Raw genomic sequence first — 17,432 nt, forward strand, 5'->3', positions numbered from 1 at the left:
CAGGTGTGCAGCTTCATTCTGTAAGATGATAGACCATGGTAAATTGCTGGTTAATTAGGAAGAAGATAGAGAAATTTCTAAACTGTGAATGGATCTAAAGGGTTAGATGAGGATCTAGGAGTGAATCCCCGGAGCAGTAAGAGTCCTCCCATAAGAGGGCACCGGAGTACAGGCAGTACTTCTTAAGTTGAATTTGTATGTAAGTCGGAAATGTATATTTTATCATTGTAATCCCAGGGAGAACTTTTTTGATCTCTGTGACAATTGGATTTTAAAAATGTTGGGTTGTCATAAGAATCAGGATTAACAATAAAGCTTCATTACAGACACCAGTGATAACTGTTATAGCTGATCATTGTAGCCTAGGACTAAGGTACAATAAATTACCAATATCCAGTGGTCCGTTTGTAACTAGGGGTTGTATGTAAGTCGAGTGTTCTTAAGTAGGGGACCGCCTGTACAAGTACATTTTATCTACCATTATTAGGAATAGTTTTCATAACAGATATTTCCTTTCGACATAAGGATTAAACCGTACAGGGGAGACAAGTCTTGTACTTCAATATCTGAATGATAGAATCTCCACTTGGCTTTCATTAACTCCCAGGCATCTGTTTCAGCTTTATCTTTTTATTCTCCTGCTACAGAAGAGTCTAAATCCACCACCCAGATGTTCTTTATAATCACGCACAATCGTAGGGAGCACAGACTTCTAATTGTAGATGTGACGGCAAGCAGCAATTAGAACATATTTCCTCTCAACTTAAGACTGACAGGAGGAATGGCATTTCTGATTCTAATTTCCTAAACTAGGACAGGTATGTTCATTAGAAAGCCCTGATGTTCCTAGGAAGACCTCCGAGTATATTACCTGCTGCCTGTTATCATATTAGCTGGTGCCTAAAAGGTAAATCCAGCATTGGGTATAATAATTCCCAGAAATTTAGCATTTACAGTATATATTTAAGCCAAATATATATATATTTTAAACCTAAATCAAATGCAATCTCATATTAATGACCTAAGAACAGGTCATCAATATTTTAACCATCAAAAGACCACTTGCAAGGGGTAGACAGCTTCAGGACCCTTAAGGGCAGCTAGGAAGAGCGGCCTAGCTCGCAATACTTTTCTCTCCGCCAATGGTCAATATACGTCAATGGAGACCAGTGGGCTCAGTGGCACGCCATCATTTTAATTATTTTGCTCCCAAGACATAAAAGATAAATGGAATTAATGGCACAGATGTAATTTTTACCTTACCAAAATCAAAATAGTTCTAAAGATCTTTTACAGGTTGATCTCCCGCTCGCCAAGGTTGTAGTCTACACCTGATAGAAACTTGTTACTTCGGATAGAGTCGTAGCTTGATGTCCCCGAGTCCTATTTTGAATAATGTAACAGAGTCCCTCACCTCTCAGATACCGATTGAAAAATATCAATATATGGGGCCAATGCACCCAGTGCCCAATCCAACCCTACCCCCAGGTTCCTAAAGGTATCTCTGGTTATTAGTATGTAACTAATGTAAACCCAAATGCCTCAACTCTGCAGATATACATGGGTGCACAATTAGTTTCTGATGAGAAAAGATCTCTGTCAGAAACAGCATCCAGCTTGTTCTGCCTGAATCTCATTATACAGATGCGCCATCAGAGTCGCCAAATGATGTTCTATTTCGCAGATTCCCCTCAATAATTGCAGCTTGAATCTCCTACTCAATCCCTGTGAGGGTAATTCAGAGGTGGGAGATGTGCCCAATATCCCTCCAGCTGGACAGGAGACCACAGCTCTGCAATATTAAGAACACTGCATAATGTGATAACCTCAGGGCTTTATGGCAATTAAATGGCTAAAATTGGAAATTCATCCACTAGTAATACATGTGCTGTATGGCAATCATCTTTATCAATATACTCCTCACTGAATCGAAGGCGGCCAACCCCGGACGATATTAACTCTTGCCTCATTACAAGGACAGAGCAGAGCCCTTCCATTCCTGTTCTATAAGCTCAAGAGAAATACTGACAGATCTAATTTGGAAGTCCCTGGAATGAAGCCATGAGGTGTCCATAGTACAACACTCAGGGCAATGCATCTCATTTGCAACTCATTTAGTGTGTGGAGTCTCTTAAGAGCAAATTTGTGAGACATTTCAAGTGAAAGAACAGCCAACTTCTTGATGTACAACTGATCAATCATGAAGTTATATATGCAACATTATATACCCCAAGTGATCAGAAGGCAGACAGCAGCAACTAAGAACAGTGGGTGATTATGTAAAATGGATATAAACATGTAAAAATAATCATTTACTAGTTTTTATTCTGCCACTTGGCATCAGATCAAGGAGTCAAAACAGATCTAGAGTAGAAGTTACTTCAGACTTTCAAGGGGTTGGCCACTACATAACTTTACCAGGGTAAGTATTAGACGCTAATTGGGTCATACATATAATTAACCCTGGTAATGATTGCTTGTATCCACTGGGAGTTGTGGGCCCCTTTAGTCGCTGGCAGCAGGACTCTGGACTTCCTGTGATGTCCGTGCCTTGCTCCAGTGGATGGAGAAGGTTGGTCATTTATTACTGTCTGCATGTTTCCTCTTTGATAACTACACCCATATTAGAGGTTGGAAGGGTGTGCCATTTACATCCACCCACCCCTCCAACCACTATGCTAATAACGGAAGGGGCGCACAAACAGAAATGAATGCACAGCCCCCACCATCCACCAGAGGCTGGCAGGACACTGTACATCACAGCAATTCCTGAGTCCTGCTGCCAGCGGTCATGTGACCAATTTCTACCAGTGCCCACTGCCATTATTTACCAGGGCGAGTATGATATGGTGGACCCTATAATCAACAACCCCTCTTGAGGTCCATTTCAAACCATAACAATAGGATATATTAATTGAGGCTAAAATATTAAATACACAATCAGAAGTAAAATATTTACTAGATCATACATGCAAAATATGCAACACCCATGAAACAGGCATTTGAACCTTCTGCAAAAATCAGATACATTGAAGTAGATGGGAGTCAACTACAAACAACTGAAGGTCACTAAGGGTACAAATATATACGGTGCAGCCATGACGCAGCTGTGATGTAGTTTCGATATGGCCTGCCGCACCCAGTTAAGGCAATGTGCCAAAAATTCATAAAAAAAATTATTATTTGGTAACAGTATCATGTTAACAGTACATGATTTGGTCACTAAATAATAATTTTATGATTTATCAGCACAATGCCTTAATGGCCACATCACTATGGAGCATGGCTCATTAATGGCCAGAATGTATATCCATAGTCTACCATTACACAGTGAACTGCCAAAGTTTCAACTCAGCCTCATACCCCCCCCCCCCCCCCTCTGCACTAGTGCTGGGGGTTACACATAAAATTACTTTCTTAAATGACACCTACCATCAGATTAACTGCCTTCACTTACCTCCTTGTTTTGTTTCCTAAGGTATGGAAGGTTTCTCTTACATTCTAGGATCGCAGGATTCTACTTAAAAAGTCTTAAAAATATGCAAATGAGGCAGAAGTGCTCCAGCCTACATCATGGAGCCCCTCTTGGCTCTACTGGCTGTTAATAAATGCACGCCACATCCAGCCGGTGAAGGCAAGTCTTGTAAGTGTTGGCTTCATTGGAGGAGGACGATGACTTCGGAGCCACACATATGCGCAAGGAAAGTATGATCATGCATCCATGAGATTTCCAGACAGCATGGAGAGAGTGGGTTTGTGCAAATATTAGCAACCGGTGGAGCCAATTGACACTCCAATGATGGAGTAGGAATATTTGCAGATTTTTATAAAGTCTTTTTAAATAAGAATCATGTGTTTCTAGAATATAAGAAAAACAATTCCATTCCCTAGAAAACAAGCGATCCTCTGTCCATAATAAAAACATATCTACTTACCTAGAGATCAGTCCTAGTCCAATAAGTCTCATTGGACCCATCTCTTGTGTGGATCTATTTAAGAGGTTAGTACCTGTGGATGGTTTAGTTTCCCTTTAAACAGTTTCTATAATCTTGGTATCAAAATTATTATATATAGCTAACAAAAACGGTTTGTGATACTTACCGCCCAGTCCTTGACACAGTGTTCGGTATGTGAAATCCGATCACTACACGGTACAGCAGACCTCTCACCAAGCTCTATTTTTGAATGATCCATCTTATGTGCGTGTCAAAAAAAGAGATATATATATATATATATATATATATATATATATATATATATATATATATATATATATATAACAGATCTGTTCGGGTCCATTTGATGGATTCATTGTGCTTTCATTTCCCGTCTGACTAGACATGGGTCCATCAGGCTTTATTTAATAGATGGAATAGAAGAGCAGAGTTGTGAATGCAAAAAATATGCCATTGGGTGGAAATTCCCTCATTGCCCCATTCCCCCAAAACTCCTGCCCTTTTAATTGATCGTCAATGATGGGTCAAATCTTTTTATATTCCAAAAATTGTGCAGGTCCACTCAACTTGCTGGTACCACTTGTTGCGCCAAACGTCTATCCTGTCCTTCTCTTAAACTTCTAGCTGCCTTCTCATTGGCCACCACTTTATTAACATGACATTACTCTACTTTCTTCTCCTCCCTGACAGATATAAATTTCACATTATTCCTTAAAAAGTCCCTTTTAGATTTAAGCTCTTAGATTGACTACTTGGAAGCCTCATTAAATAAAAATAACCACTAAATAAGGCGAAATCCGATTCTAGACAATGCCTTTCCCTCCCACTCTTCATTCTCTGATCATTTGGAAACTTTTATTTATCCGGCCATTACTTCATTCACAGATGAGCGTGTAATGCAGAGGCTGGAGTGAAGAGATACCGTGTTTATAGGCTGCCACAATGCTACACGTATCACCGCACTCCAGTCCACCGGCAGGAGCAGGGAGAATGCCGAATTGTTATGGAAAATATGGGGCAGACACAAAGCATTTATCATGATTAAAAGAAAATGACAACCATTACAGCTAGAAACCAAATTAGCTAAATTAGCTATAAACCTCTTCTGCTCCAAGTCTCATTATATTTTAAGATTGACTGTGATTACTGCAAACTCCTCTCATCCTTTGCTACTTTTGCACCGTGGCCAGATACATTTATGACCGACCTTTCTAAGGCATTTACAATACCCAGTATGCTGTGCAGGAAAATACATTATCTAGGATACCTAGGAGATAGTTGTACAGATTTACAGATTCTACTGCATTTCTAAATGTATTCAATTAATTCATCAATCAAGATATTCGTCACAGTGGAAGTAAGGATGTCTGAGGAGGGCTCAAAGACACGCCCCTCTTCAAACATAGGGGGTATTTATAGCATTATGCAGCAAATACTCACTGGAAACGCCATTGATCAGTGTTGGCACTGGCGAGATTGTCACTGCCCATGACTTCATCAGGGAATGACGATCCACAGGGGTGTAACTAAGAGAAGCAGTGCCCCATAGCAGACTTCTGAATGAGGACCCGAAAATATATAGAATATATATAGAATATAACTGAGCTGACGATTCATGCCGTGTACTGTGGAAGATGTGCAATGCTATATACATATGATGCGGTACAATGTGCAGTATAGTATGGATATAACGGTGCACATCCTTCATTCTTTAATGCTTCTGTTAGCATGCCGGGCCCCCCGACACTGGGGGCACCATGTTGCTACTGCTGTAGTTACGGTCCTAACAATTCATCTATTTGATAGCCTGGAGCTTGTCGTTTCTGTAGATTCATAGAATCATTACATGTGTTAAATTGACATACTAACAAGTCTTCTGCAAATTCCCCATATACTGCCATACTGCTGTATGGTTAAATACGGCCCTAAGGTTAAAGTACAGTCAAAAATTAATTTAAACATAGTTTAAAAAAAATTAAAACATGTAAAAAAAACCACGTCCATAGAACTGATATAACAATAAGCAAAAAATAAACATGTTAAGTATGGCTTCGTCCCTAAAGTGCCAATTTATCAAAATATAATGTTTGACGTAAAATAGTGTCCGAATCACCACTTTTTCGCCATTTTGCAACTCAAAATTTGATAAAAAGTCATCAAAATGTTTGAAAAATAGTAAAACTCAAAATGTCATCTCGTCCCACAAAAAAGAACATTTTACACTGGTTTGTATGCCAAAAAATGCAGGCAGCTAAGCAGATTGTACATAGTTTCCTAACTGTAGGCACCATGTTATAGAGCAGGAGCAGCTGAGCAGATTGTACACTGTCCTATTTTCGGAAGAGATTGATATTTAGCTTTGTTGGAAACAATTCAGTGAAGCTTGTAAGGTATTGAGCTAAATCTCTGCTCAATCTGACATTTGGTGTACTGGGTCAGTCCTACTCTGCTATTTGTATGAACATTCAGACAAAAATAGTGTGTGAATTACTTAGGAAGACGTCTCCATGGACTCCTGAACTTAAAATTTTCAGTCTTAAATAAATATTTAAAGGAGATTTTTTCCCAACAATATTATATTTCAATGTGCTTCGCTTGTCATGAATAGAACACTATGTGCAATCTGCTCATGAAATGACATCTGAGGATATGACACAGTACAGTACAACCTGCTCTGGTCTTCCTGCTTTACAATACAATATATAGATAAGACACTGTACAATCACCTCAGCTCTTCCTACTTTGTATAGGACACATCTATACAGTCTGTTCTGATCCTCCCTCTCTACAACATGCTTCTGCAGACTGTTCACTTAAGGGGTATAACTAAATTATACCATATTTTTCCCCATGGAAAAAGACCATCGTCAAGCCTGACTGCATTTCCGGTTTTTGGGGGTCGAATGTCACACAAGGAGCCCCTTCTCGAAAAGGTCCTACAGCATTATTATATAAGGTTGAGAGCCTCATATTCCTAAACTCTCACTGCCATCCCTATGCTACATATTACATTTGAGAATACACATATATGCTACACAGTCATATACACACACAGCACAATACTCATATACCAGCCTCTCCTCTGAAATGTCCAGCAGCACCCCATGTTAGTTTACGGCCAAGCCGCCTCCCCTCACTAATGAAATGTCCAACCGAAGCCTCCCCTCAATAATGAAATGTCTAGCAGCCTCCCTTCACTAATAAAATGTCCCCAAAGGGTCCCTCAAAGATAAAACAAATCATTAGACTCAATACTTACTTCCCATGATCCCAGTGGCTTCCCTCTTCTCCCTAGTCTTCCAGAAGCAGCACAGGCAGAGACAGGTGCAGGGGCTCTGCCTGCACACACTGTATGATGCGGCATTGGCATCTTGACTTCATAGAATTTGTGCAGGCAGATTGCACATAACATGTCTCACAAACATCAATTGTATGTGTTTTCTATATGCAAACAATTGATTCTTTTCCCCTCTCATGGACCTGCAGTCTGACACCTGGTAGACTGTGGGCCCCCTCCATTTCCAGGCCCGGTCACGGTTGCCCCTACTGTGACCGCAATTGTTAAACCCCTTCTAAAATTCCTATATTGCCAACTAATTCAAATGATATTTGTCAGCCATTATGGTGTCATCTGATCATTTCAAATTATAAATAATGTGTTATTTTAAGTTATTTGGACACTCCACCTATGTCTGGCCCTATTACAGAAAGAGAGACAGCTGTGATTGTACGGTCTCTGACCCATGCAGCAAGAAGATATACCGAAAGTGCTGCAAGGGATTAGCTGCCCGTTTCTGTACGAAGTCTCTATAACATTGTTGTGGAGGTGGAAGTATCTGCAAGCTAAGGAGTAATGTAAAGGTACTGTGTATGTGTATCAGGTGGTATACAGGCACAGATGGTATATGCTTAGCAATCTAATATATGCTAAATATCCAAATGATGAATAATATTACATTAGTAGGAAAAGCATCAGTTATCCAGAATATCACCAGCGTGACGCCTGCCAGATTATCTAGGATTTACTAAATTACACTGGAAATACAAGGAATCCTGAGGTATATGTTTCAGATCGATTGTATATAGGGTCAGATTGGCCCAAGAGTGGACTGAAAGATCGACCTGGACACTTAGCAATGTGGCAGGGGTCCTGAGGCAAGTCTGTAGTAATATCTAGGAATTATACCGCTATGACCTGTATTATACTAAGGACTCTTGAATCAATAGGCAATGGGAGATTTGCTGACAATAACTGTGCAACAGGTGGCATCTCAGGCGCGAACTGGCTCACAGGTAAATCCACTGGTAGGCCCGGATGAGCAGAACCATCATACATTGGAGAGAAGTCAATGCTAGAGACAGCCTGACATAAACTTATCCCCTTCTTCTCATTGAAAGGGACTGGAATATGGTACATGTCAGTTACAATAGAAAGAGAACACTACCCTAAAAACTAACATACAGAAATCATCTTATTCCCATTAAAAAACAAAACCTCACACCAATCTAAAACTAACGTCTAAAAACTTTATTTCTTACCGTAGATCTCTCAACTGCAGATCCAGAGTTACATTTCTGTAAAAAAGGAAATCCATTAGTATATAGACAAATAAAAGACATACATACACATACATGGAGTTATGCAAACAGGGTCAAATGTAGCATTCACAGATATGGATAGGTAGATGGATATATTCCCTAAAGTAAAATTTTATTATTCTGCAAGGGAAAGATTCAGTTCTCACAATGTCTGATTAAAATGTAGAAAAGGAGAACCATTTACAGATAACATGGTCTAAAAAGTGAAACTCAAGTGTATCTGGCCATTGGTGCTTATTTTATCCTCACTTTCACGATGCTGGTGATATTCCCATATTCTGGATATTTAACAAGGTGTCTGATCGTCAGGTGGTGTAATATAGAGCATGAAGAGCTGAGCAGAATGATGAATAGTGTTATGGAACAGGATTTAATGTTGCTTTCTATTATGTTCATAAAGAAAAGTCCTATATTTATGGCGTTTCAGGTTATCACACTTATACAAGGAATAATGTGAATCAATGAAAAGGACCTTTACCCCTAAGCCAAAAAGAAGTAGAACACTAAAGGAAATCTATTAAATGGATGTGGCAAAACAAGGCCATTTGAAGAGAAATTAAGAACAGATTCTGTCTCCGGGGACACACACCAGAGTGAGTTTGCTTGAGTACAATACTGCATCCTAGTGGTAGATTCGGTTTAAATTCATAAAACTCAATTTATATGGAATCCATCCCCAGGAATCTATTTATTAATTTATTCATGAACATTCTGCTCAGCCCCTTTTGTTCTATAACACTCTGCTTTCAGATAGGACATTATGTACAATCTGCTCAGCCCCTCTTGTTCTAAAACACTTTGCCTTCAGATAGGACACTATGTACAATCCACTCAGCCCCTCTTGTTTTATGTATAACACTCTGCCTTCAGATAGGACACTATGTACAATCTGCTCAGCCCCTCTTGTTCTATAACACTCTGCCTTCAGATAGGACACTATGTACATCCGCTCAGCCCCTCTTGTTCTATGTATAACACTCTGCCTTCAGATAGGACACTATGTACAATCTGCTCAGCCCCTCTTGTTCTAAAACACTTTGCCTTCAGATAGGACACTATGTACAATCCACTCAGCCCCTCTTGTTTTATGTATAACACTCTGCCTTCAGACAGGACAGTATGCACAATCTATAAATACCAACAAAAAACATATGAGATCACACGTCATACTCCAAGTACCAAAAATAAATTCAAAATATACACCTTTATTAATTCATATAGACAATCAAAAATTGGACATTAAAAGCATACACATTAAAACCACAAAAACAAACAGCATGGTGGTGGTCAGTCTATTAACCATAGTAAAAAATACCACGTCATAATAGTTTACAACATCAATCCATAAGTATGAAAATAAGGGCTATACCGGGCACAGAAAATATAAACTCAATATCAAATCAGACACAATGTCAAAGTAGTATACCTGTGCCTCAGACCAGATTAGCCCCAGACCACCACCACAGCACCCCGACGCGCGTTTCGCCGTCGCTTCCTCAGCCCCTCTTGTTCTATAACACTCTGCCTTCAGATAGGACACTATGTACATCCGCTCAGCCCCTCTTGTTCTATGTATAACACTCTGCCTTCAGATAGGACACTATGTACATCCGCTCAGCCCCTCTTGTTCTATGTATAACACTCTGCCTTCAGATAGGACACTATGTACATCCGCTCAGCCCCTCTTGTTCTATGTATAACACTCTGCCTTCAGATAGGACACTATGTACAATCCACTCAGCCCCTCTTGTTCTATGTATAACACTCTGCCTTCAGACAGGACAGTATGCACAATCTGCTCAGCTCCTCCTGCTCTATATCATGCTACCTACAATATTTTTCCTAGAAGCTGAAACCCTCTATTAATTAAAATATCACATATATACTGTAGGTTACCTTTGAATGCTACAATTTCCCCTTTCATGAAACAGTCATTTAGGAGGTTAGAAATAGGGCAATAATTTGTTCATCATGTGAATTGAATCTTTCTTACTACTTGTGGTGATTGGAGATTATCTGCACATCAGTAAGTTTGTCTTTATATTTTAATAAAATGACTTTGAATTGTTATGTAACAAATAGCTTAATTTAGGTAATCATACAATACTACACAATATTGTTAAACTTCTGATTTCCATCCCGAACTTTCCTACTTTAGTCTAACAAGTGTAACAAGTCCACATGATGACAAATAATTGGAATATAAACAAATATTAAAAGAATAAGGTAGGAGTTTCCAACATGCTATGGAACAGATTCCTTCAAAAAAATGAAATGTGGAAAACAAAGCATTGCACCTTCTTCAATTCTGCTTTCTGAATGAGTTTCCCGGCGGGTGGCAGTGTAGTGACTGTAAAATTGTTAGGATCCTCACAGTCCCGGATTTTGGATTCCTTCATCAATGAGTCAAGTCTCTTCTTCGCTATATTTTCCACTTGCTTCCTATTTGTGGAAGCCTATAGATATGGAGATACAGGAGTGAACATTCGGCTGAACTTTCGCAAGCATAGAAGTTAATACGAATAAAGATAGAACCTACAGCGGTGATCAGCAAGTGCACCCATGACCATTATCACATGCATGCAGCGCAGAACAGGAACGTCACAGGCTCAGGCCGCAGCTAGTCACATAAGGTTTCTTGCCATGTGAGATAATGATGTCAGCATTGAATGGTCGGTAATGAATTCATTAGATGAAACATCCACAAATATTAAATTTAGCTGGAAAAATCCTGGGGACTTCACAGCAACTTGTGAAGGGTTCATACATTTTTAAATATTTCCATCACACAGTCTAGACAGAGGAACTTCTTACAAAGCGACTGAAAAATGGAAATACGTCTCTTTCTTGTGTTAGCTAATGGGAGATAATTAAAGGTTGAGGACAGGAGGCAGAGACTGAGTAAAAGCAATTTCTAAATTTAAGGATTTCAAACTATCACTCGGAGATCTTTGCCTTAGCTCCTAGGTTCGTCCTACAGGCAGATAATAAAATCTTCATGTTCTAAAGTAACAGCAAATACCAGAAGGAGAATCTTAAAGACAATAAGAACTACTTGTTCTTATTAAAAACAAAAAGGTTTACCTTGAACATCTAAGTAAAAGGTCAAGGTAAAATTTATCAACTGCTTCAGAATTATGGTAGTTATAATGAAGTCACAAAGACCTTCAGCTATTGTCCTATTGCCTCCACCTTGGTCATTATGAAAAAGACCTTTGACCACCTTCTGCTCTTTGCATCCTTAAAAAGGTGCTTCATACAGTTGGAGTTGTTCCCTTATTCCTCATTGTTCTGGAGAAAATTATTTATTATTAGTTTCACCATATACTTTATGCTATTTAGGCTCTCATTTTTCAGTTGGGTGGCATCCCACGACCATGATGTGCCATGAGTAAGGGCGTTTTACACGTCTGAAATGTGCAGGCCAATTTTTTTTTTCAGCAGAATTTGGTCAATATGTGCTGTACTTGAATCTTCAAGATGGATGCACAATAAAATTAAGGATTTTAACCTGTATTTGGTGCAAGATGCAAAGTTTTCCCTTCGCTTCATCCTACGACCACCACCCGAAAGTAAAAAAAAAAAATTGGAATGTTGGAACTAACAAGTTTTCTCAGGAATGGCAGAGGAGAAAATTTCAACTGTAGCAAAATTGGTGCCTATTAACAGGTAAAAGGAGTTGGAGATAATATTGGCTAATATTTAGCAGTGGGCCTTTCATCGCAATGAGAGGACAGTCTTAGTTCTGGCTCTAGTTTTCTTCACTCACAGGTTCATATTCCAAAGATTTGTAACTACATAAGATTATGAATGGATTCTTCTGTTTGGTCAAAGTACTTTATTCTTAAATGGGTATACTGTCGTAAGCAGAGGCAGGGATGTTGATCTAAATTTCTAGGGTAGTCCTTTGCCAGCCTAATTTCCTAATTTCTAATTCGCCTAATGATTGGAGGATATGCCCATAAATGGAAAAAATTAAGACATTCCTGTCAAAAATGAAATCTTAGAAAATTGCCATGTCGGGGCTTTGTAATGACCCATCTAGAGAAATGCTAATCTGGTGAAAAAAAGTTCTATGAGGAGAAACCCTGGACAATAATTAAAATATCCCTTAACAATCCCCAATAAATATTTTCTTGGTCTCCTCTTCAGGGCCAAGAAATGTTATGTTGAGACCTAAACCGGGATGACTTCTATGTTGACATATAACAGATACCACCAGTTTCTGGCTATATTGGGGATGATTCCACATGCTACATCATTGCTGGAGTTTGGTAATGAGGGACCAGCATGGGACTAGAACAGTGTCACCAATGGAGTAAAAGAAGAATGAAAGAGTCTAATGAATGTGCATTTTCTCATATGGGACTGTAGAGCAGCCAGATTGCTTCTCTCAGAGGACTAGTTATTTTTAAAGGTGGGGGAGGGGGTTACCAAGAGAGCTCTTAATAAATTTGAAGCCAGTGATCAATCATTGGTAGAAACCATTACAAGTGGCTTATCTCCTGCAGTTCCCCCTTGCCAATATGTAAAAGTGGAGTGTATGGGCAGCAAAAATTTGGTCCACCAGGATGATGGGCTTAATTAGCGGACAAACTATAAATGGAGCAAAATGATAAATGATAACCCTTTTTAGAGAAAAAAAAAATCTCATTGACTGCACATTTTCTATAATCTATGATAGTAATTCCTTTCTTACTGACTCAGTGAATGCCTAGAGTAGACTGTTGATGAAGCTAATCAGAAAACTTTGCATAGTTTCCACCTTTGACCAAATGTCGCAGTCAATGTTTCTCGCTGTGAACGAAATATCAAATGACTTGTGTCTGGAGAATTTCAACAAAGGGTAAAGGCAGAACCGTCTATTCCTAAGTCGTGAATACATTTTCATAAATCGTCTCAGAAAACACTCCTTGAATAATGGGTCAAGCTAAAAAGTTTCAGAGTCGACGGATTAATATTTTAAACGGTAACTTGCATTAAAGAGCTGTATTAAAACTTTGGATTAACATGCTCAACGAAAAATGAATGGGATGGAGGAATGCAATAATTTGATATGAATCAGTTTGCAGTGTGATTTCAGTAACCAAGAGAAAGAAATATCTTCCAGCAAAAACGGAAATTGACTTCTAATGGAGAAAAAAAAAAAAAAAATCAAGAATCCATTCTATCTTACGGTATAATTGCCAAGCTCGTCTCCAGCGATCGAGTTATTAGCCTCAGTCTAACCCTCATCCAGAAATATTCAGTATCTGCTAATAAATCTGACTGGTGAACTTTTACTTCATGATGATTTGGTGACATCCATGTTCTCCAGATGAAGTAATCTGATAGAAACACTTTATTCCTAATTACAATTAAGTAGCACAATATCATGGCTCAATATATTGCAGACTGCATTTTAGAAGGTAACAGAATGTGCATGAAAATAATAACTTTCATCAAGAAATCAATTCTCACCCTTCCTCTCCCTTTCTAAAAGTTGTAAGTTGTTTTTCAGAATGATTGAGGAGGGATTGTTATTTAACTGCAAAGTTGGAAGCATTTGTCTATATACTATGTCTGATATTATTGGGGGTTGAAAAAGGGGTTTCCAGAATAATAAGGTTGATGACCTATTCATGGACCCCACAATTCTGTTGTTGATGTCCTGTTGCAGAGATTATCATTATTCTGAGTCACATAAGTAAGCAGATATTAGACATGAGGTCACTGCGAGCTACAGTAGTAGGTGTTGGACATGAGGTCACTGCGAGCTACAGTAGTAGGTGTTGGACATGAGGTCACTGCGAGCTACAGTAGTAGGTGTTGGACATGAGGTCACTGCGAGCTACAGTAGTAGGTGTTGGACATGAGGTCACTGCGAGCTACAGTAGTAGGTGTTGGACATGAGGTCACTGCGAGCTACAGTAGTAGGTGTTGGACATGAGGTCACTGCGAGCTACAGTAGTAGGTGTTGGACATGAGGTCACTGCGAGCTACAGTAGTAGGTGTGGGACATGAGGTCACTGCGAGCTACAGTAGTAGGTGTTGGACATGAGGTCACTGCAGGCCAGTAGGTGTTGGACATGAGGTCACTGCAGGCCAGTAGGTGTTGGACATGAGGTCACTGCAGGCCAGTAGGTGTTGGACATGAGGTCACTGCAGGCCAGTAGGTGTTGGACATGAGGTCACTGCAGGCCAGTAGGTGTTGGACATGAGGTCACTGCAGGCCAGTAGGTGTTGGACATGAGGTCACTGCAGGCCAGTAGGTGTTGGACATGAGGTCACTGCAGGCCAGTAGGTGTTGGACATGAGGTCACTGCAGGCCAGTAGGTGTTGGATATGAGGTCACTGCAGGCCAGTAGATGTTGGACATGAGGTCACTGCAGGCCAGTAGGTGTTGGACATGAGGTCACTGCAGGCCAGTAGGTGTTGGACATGAGGTCACTGCAGGCCAGTAGGTGTTGGACATGAGGTCACTGCAGGCCAGTAGGTGTTGGACATGAGGTCACTGCAGGCCAGTAGATGTTGGACATGAGGTCACTGCACGCCAGTAGATGTTGGACATGAGGTCACTGCAGGCCAGTAGATGTTGGACATGAGTTCACTGCACGCCAGTAGATGTTGGACATGAGGTCACTGCAGGCCAGTAGATGTTGGACATGAGGTCACTGCACGCCAGTAGATAGATGTTGGACATGAGGTCACTGCACGCCAGTAGATGTTGGACATGAGGTCACTGCACGCCAGTAGATGTTGGACATGAGGTCACTGCAGGCCAGTAGATGTTGGACATGAGGTCACTGCACGCCAGTAGATAGATGTTGGACATGAGGTCACTGCACGCCAGTAGATGTTGGACATGAGGTCACTGCAGGCCAGTTTTTACTCAAGTTAAAAATGTGTCAGGAGATCTGAATTGGGAATCGTTATTTTATTGCCAAGAAATTTTTAGTCCACACACTGGGGATAGTCCTTGGTATAAGCCCAAGCTTTGCAATGATTGAATTTCCTGGTCCAGTTCTTTACTGTATAATTATGTTTTCCACTAATTATGAAGATTTCTTTCAACAAGCATTAGCTCTATAAGGGTCCTTGAAAATGTGATATATGAAGCAAATTCTTCCACTCAGCCAAATTCACTTATAAGTCTCCTGCTGACACCATTAATTATCTCAACACAGCATTGTCATTGTAAGGTAGCAATGTTGTTACACAGCTCCATGTGAAGTCAGCAGAGGAAGTCCGCTTTCTCCATTAAAGTTTCTTAGGAGCAAGAGCATATAAAACTATGATAATTATCTCTCGAAAACATATACATGAAGATTCCTTAAAGGGATTTGTATAAGAAAAAAACATTTAGTGCCTATCCACAGGGGTCTGCAAGGAAATTATATGGAGAGCTGGTCTTTATCTCCATTTAATGTCCATGAAGCCACTAGGCAATAAATGAAGTAATGTTTACACATGCATGACCACCTCTTCTTGAAGTTTCTCTGGGGTGGACCTATAAATCTCTTTTATATTCTAGGTTCTGAAAGATACATCTTATAGGTTTTTATACTCTATGTTCTCCATCTGATTGAAATACTTCAGATGTACACACAAGTGAATGAGAACACATCACTAGAAGACCTTTCAATGCAACATTGGGTGGCCATCTCAAAGTAGTTTCACTGTAGTTAACAAAGCTATTTGTACCAATCCCATAGAAATTTGGGACATACGGGACCTCCATTCTTGTGACTGGTGAAGATCCCAGAGTTTGGATGCTCATTGATCAAACAGTCTCCAGAGTAGTCATTTAAACTTTAAAAATCTACTTCTATTCCTAGAAAAATCTTACTGCATATTGTTTCAGGATGGAATAAATTTCCGATACTTTCTGCACTGGATGTTGTACTGGTTTATCTGTTGGTTGCTTTGAATATCCAAGGCCCTGGATCATGTATAGATCGGCCTTGTATTGAGCACAAATGTTTCTAAACTGATGAAATACACATTAAATCATATTTGTTATTCTTGTAAACCCTGCAAAAGATAGAAGGGAATCTGTTCCAAAACTCAATGGGGAACGCTACAATAGAAAAGCACACAGAAGTCACAACCACATCTGAAATCACACTGTTTGTTACCAAATCTTAGAAGCTTATGTCTGGAAAAATACCAAGAGCTACTGATGTGTTAACTGCAATGAAGGGAAAATGTCTTAAATGTTTCTTCCTTAATAAGATGGCCTCTAGGGTCGGCAAGATGCCATCCATTACTCCAACTGCTAAATTGCTTTGGCACAGACCCTATTAGTAGTTATCGGCACTGGTAAACCATCTGATCCACTGATCATCGGCTCCAGATTTGATTATGACTCGGCACTTGTGTCACATTTATAATTCTTCTAAATTCTTAAAATGTTCTATTTATTATGCTCCATGGATAGGATTATTATAGCACAACTATCAGGATACTCCTACGAATTGCAGAACACACCTTATATGGGCAACTTCAAATAATTCTTGCTCTAATTTATCTTTACATTAGCAGAGTGCCCATTTTACTGTATTTATTAGAGAATTGGTAACATTAAGTGAAAAAGAGAGGGGTGATCCAAAGTGGGACGCAAAATCTGTGAAGGTAATTTTTGGCTAAATTGTCTCGTCAAAGGTTTTACCCAACCTAGCAAATCAAAAGGTTTTACCTAACCATTACATTTTGTTAGCTATCATTTTCCTGCCATTTTTGGTTGTCTTAAATCATGGGTGCACCAGCCATTAGGCAAGTTGAGCCTCTCGCTTTAGTCAGCGTCAACTGCAGGAAGGTGGGGGGCAGCATTACTGACACAATCAGCAGGCACTGACAATAAATAATAGTGTCTCTTGCCACCGGATGTCAGCATGG

General features: G+C 39.7%; 1 protein-coding gene across 16 annotated transcripts in view; it reads right to left on the reverse strand.

The window, feature by feature from the left end:
- Window positions 1-17,432, reverse strand: part of PLCH2 (phospholipase C eta 2) — a 483,181-nt gene that overhangs the window by 53,416 nt on the left and 412,333 nt on the right. For all 16 annotated transcript variants that reach the window (XM_072155952.1, XM_072155961.1, XM_072155951.1 and 13 more), the window contains 2 exons: window positions 10,853-11,011; window positions 8,496-8,531 (listed from right to left, as the gene is read on the reverse strand). In XM_072155952.1, the coding sequence (XP_072012053.1) occupies window positions 8,496-8,531; window positions 10,853-11,011 (195 nt within the window). The remainder of the gene's footprint in view (window positions 1-8,495; window positions 8,532-10,852; window positions 11,012-17,432) is intronic.

This window comes from Engystomops pustulosus, chromosome 6 (genome assembly GCF_040894005.1).
Source record: "Engystomops pustulosus chromosome 6, aEngPut4.maternal, whole genome shotgun sequence".
NCBI classification, from domain to species: Eukaryota; Metazoa; Chordata; class Amphibia; order Anura; family Leptodactylidae; genus Engystomops; species Engystomops pustulosus.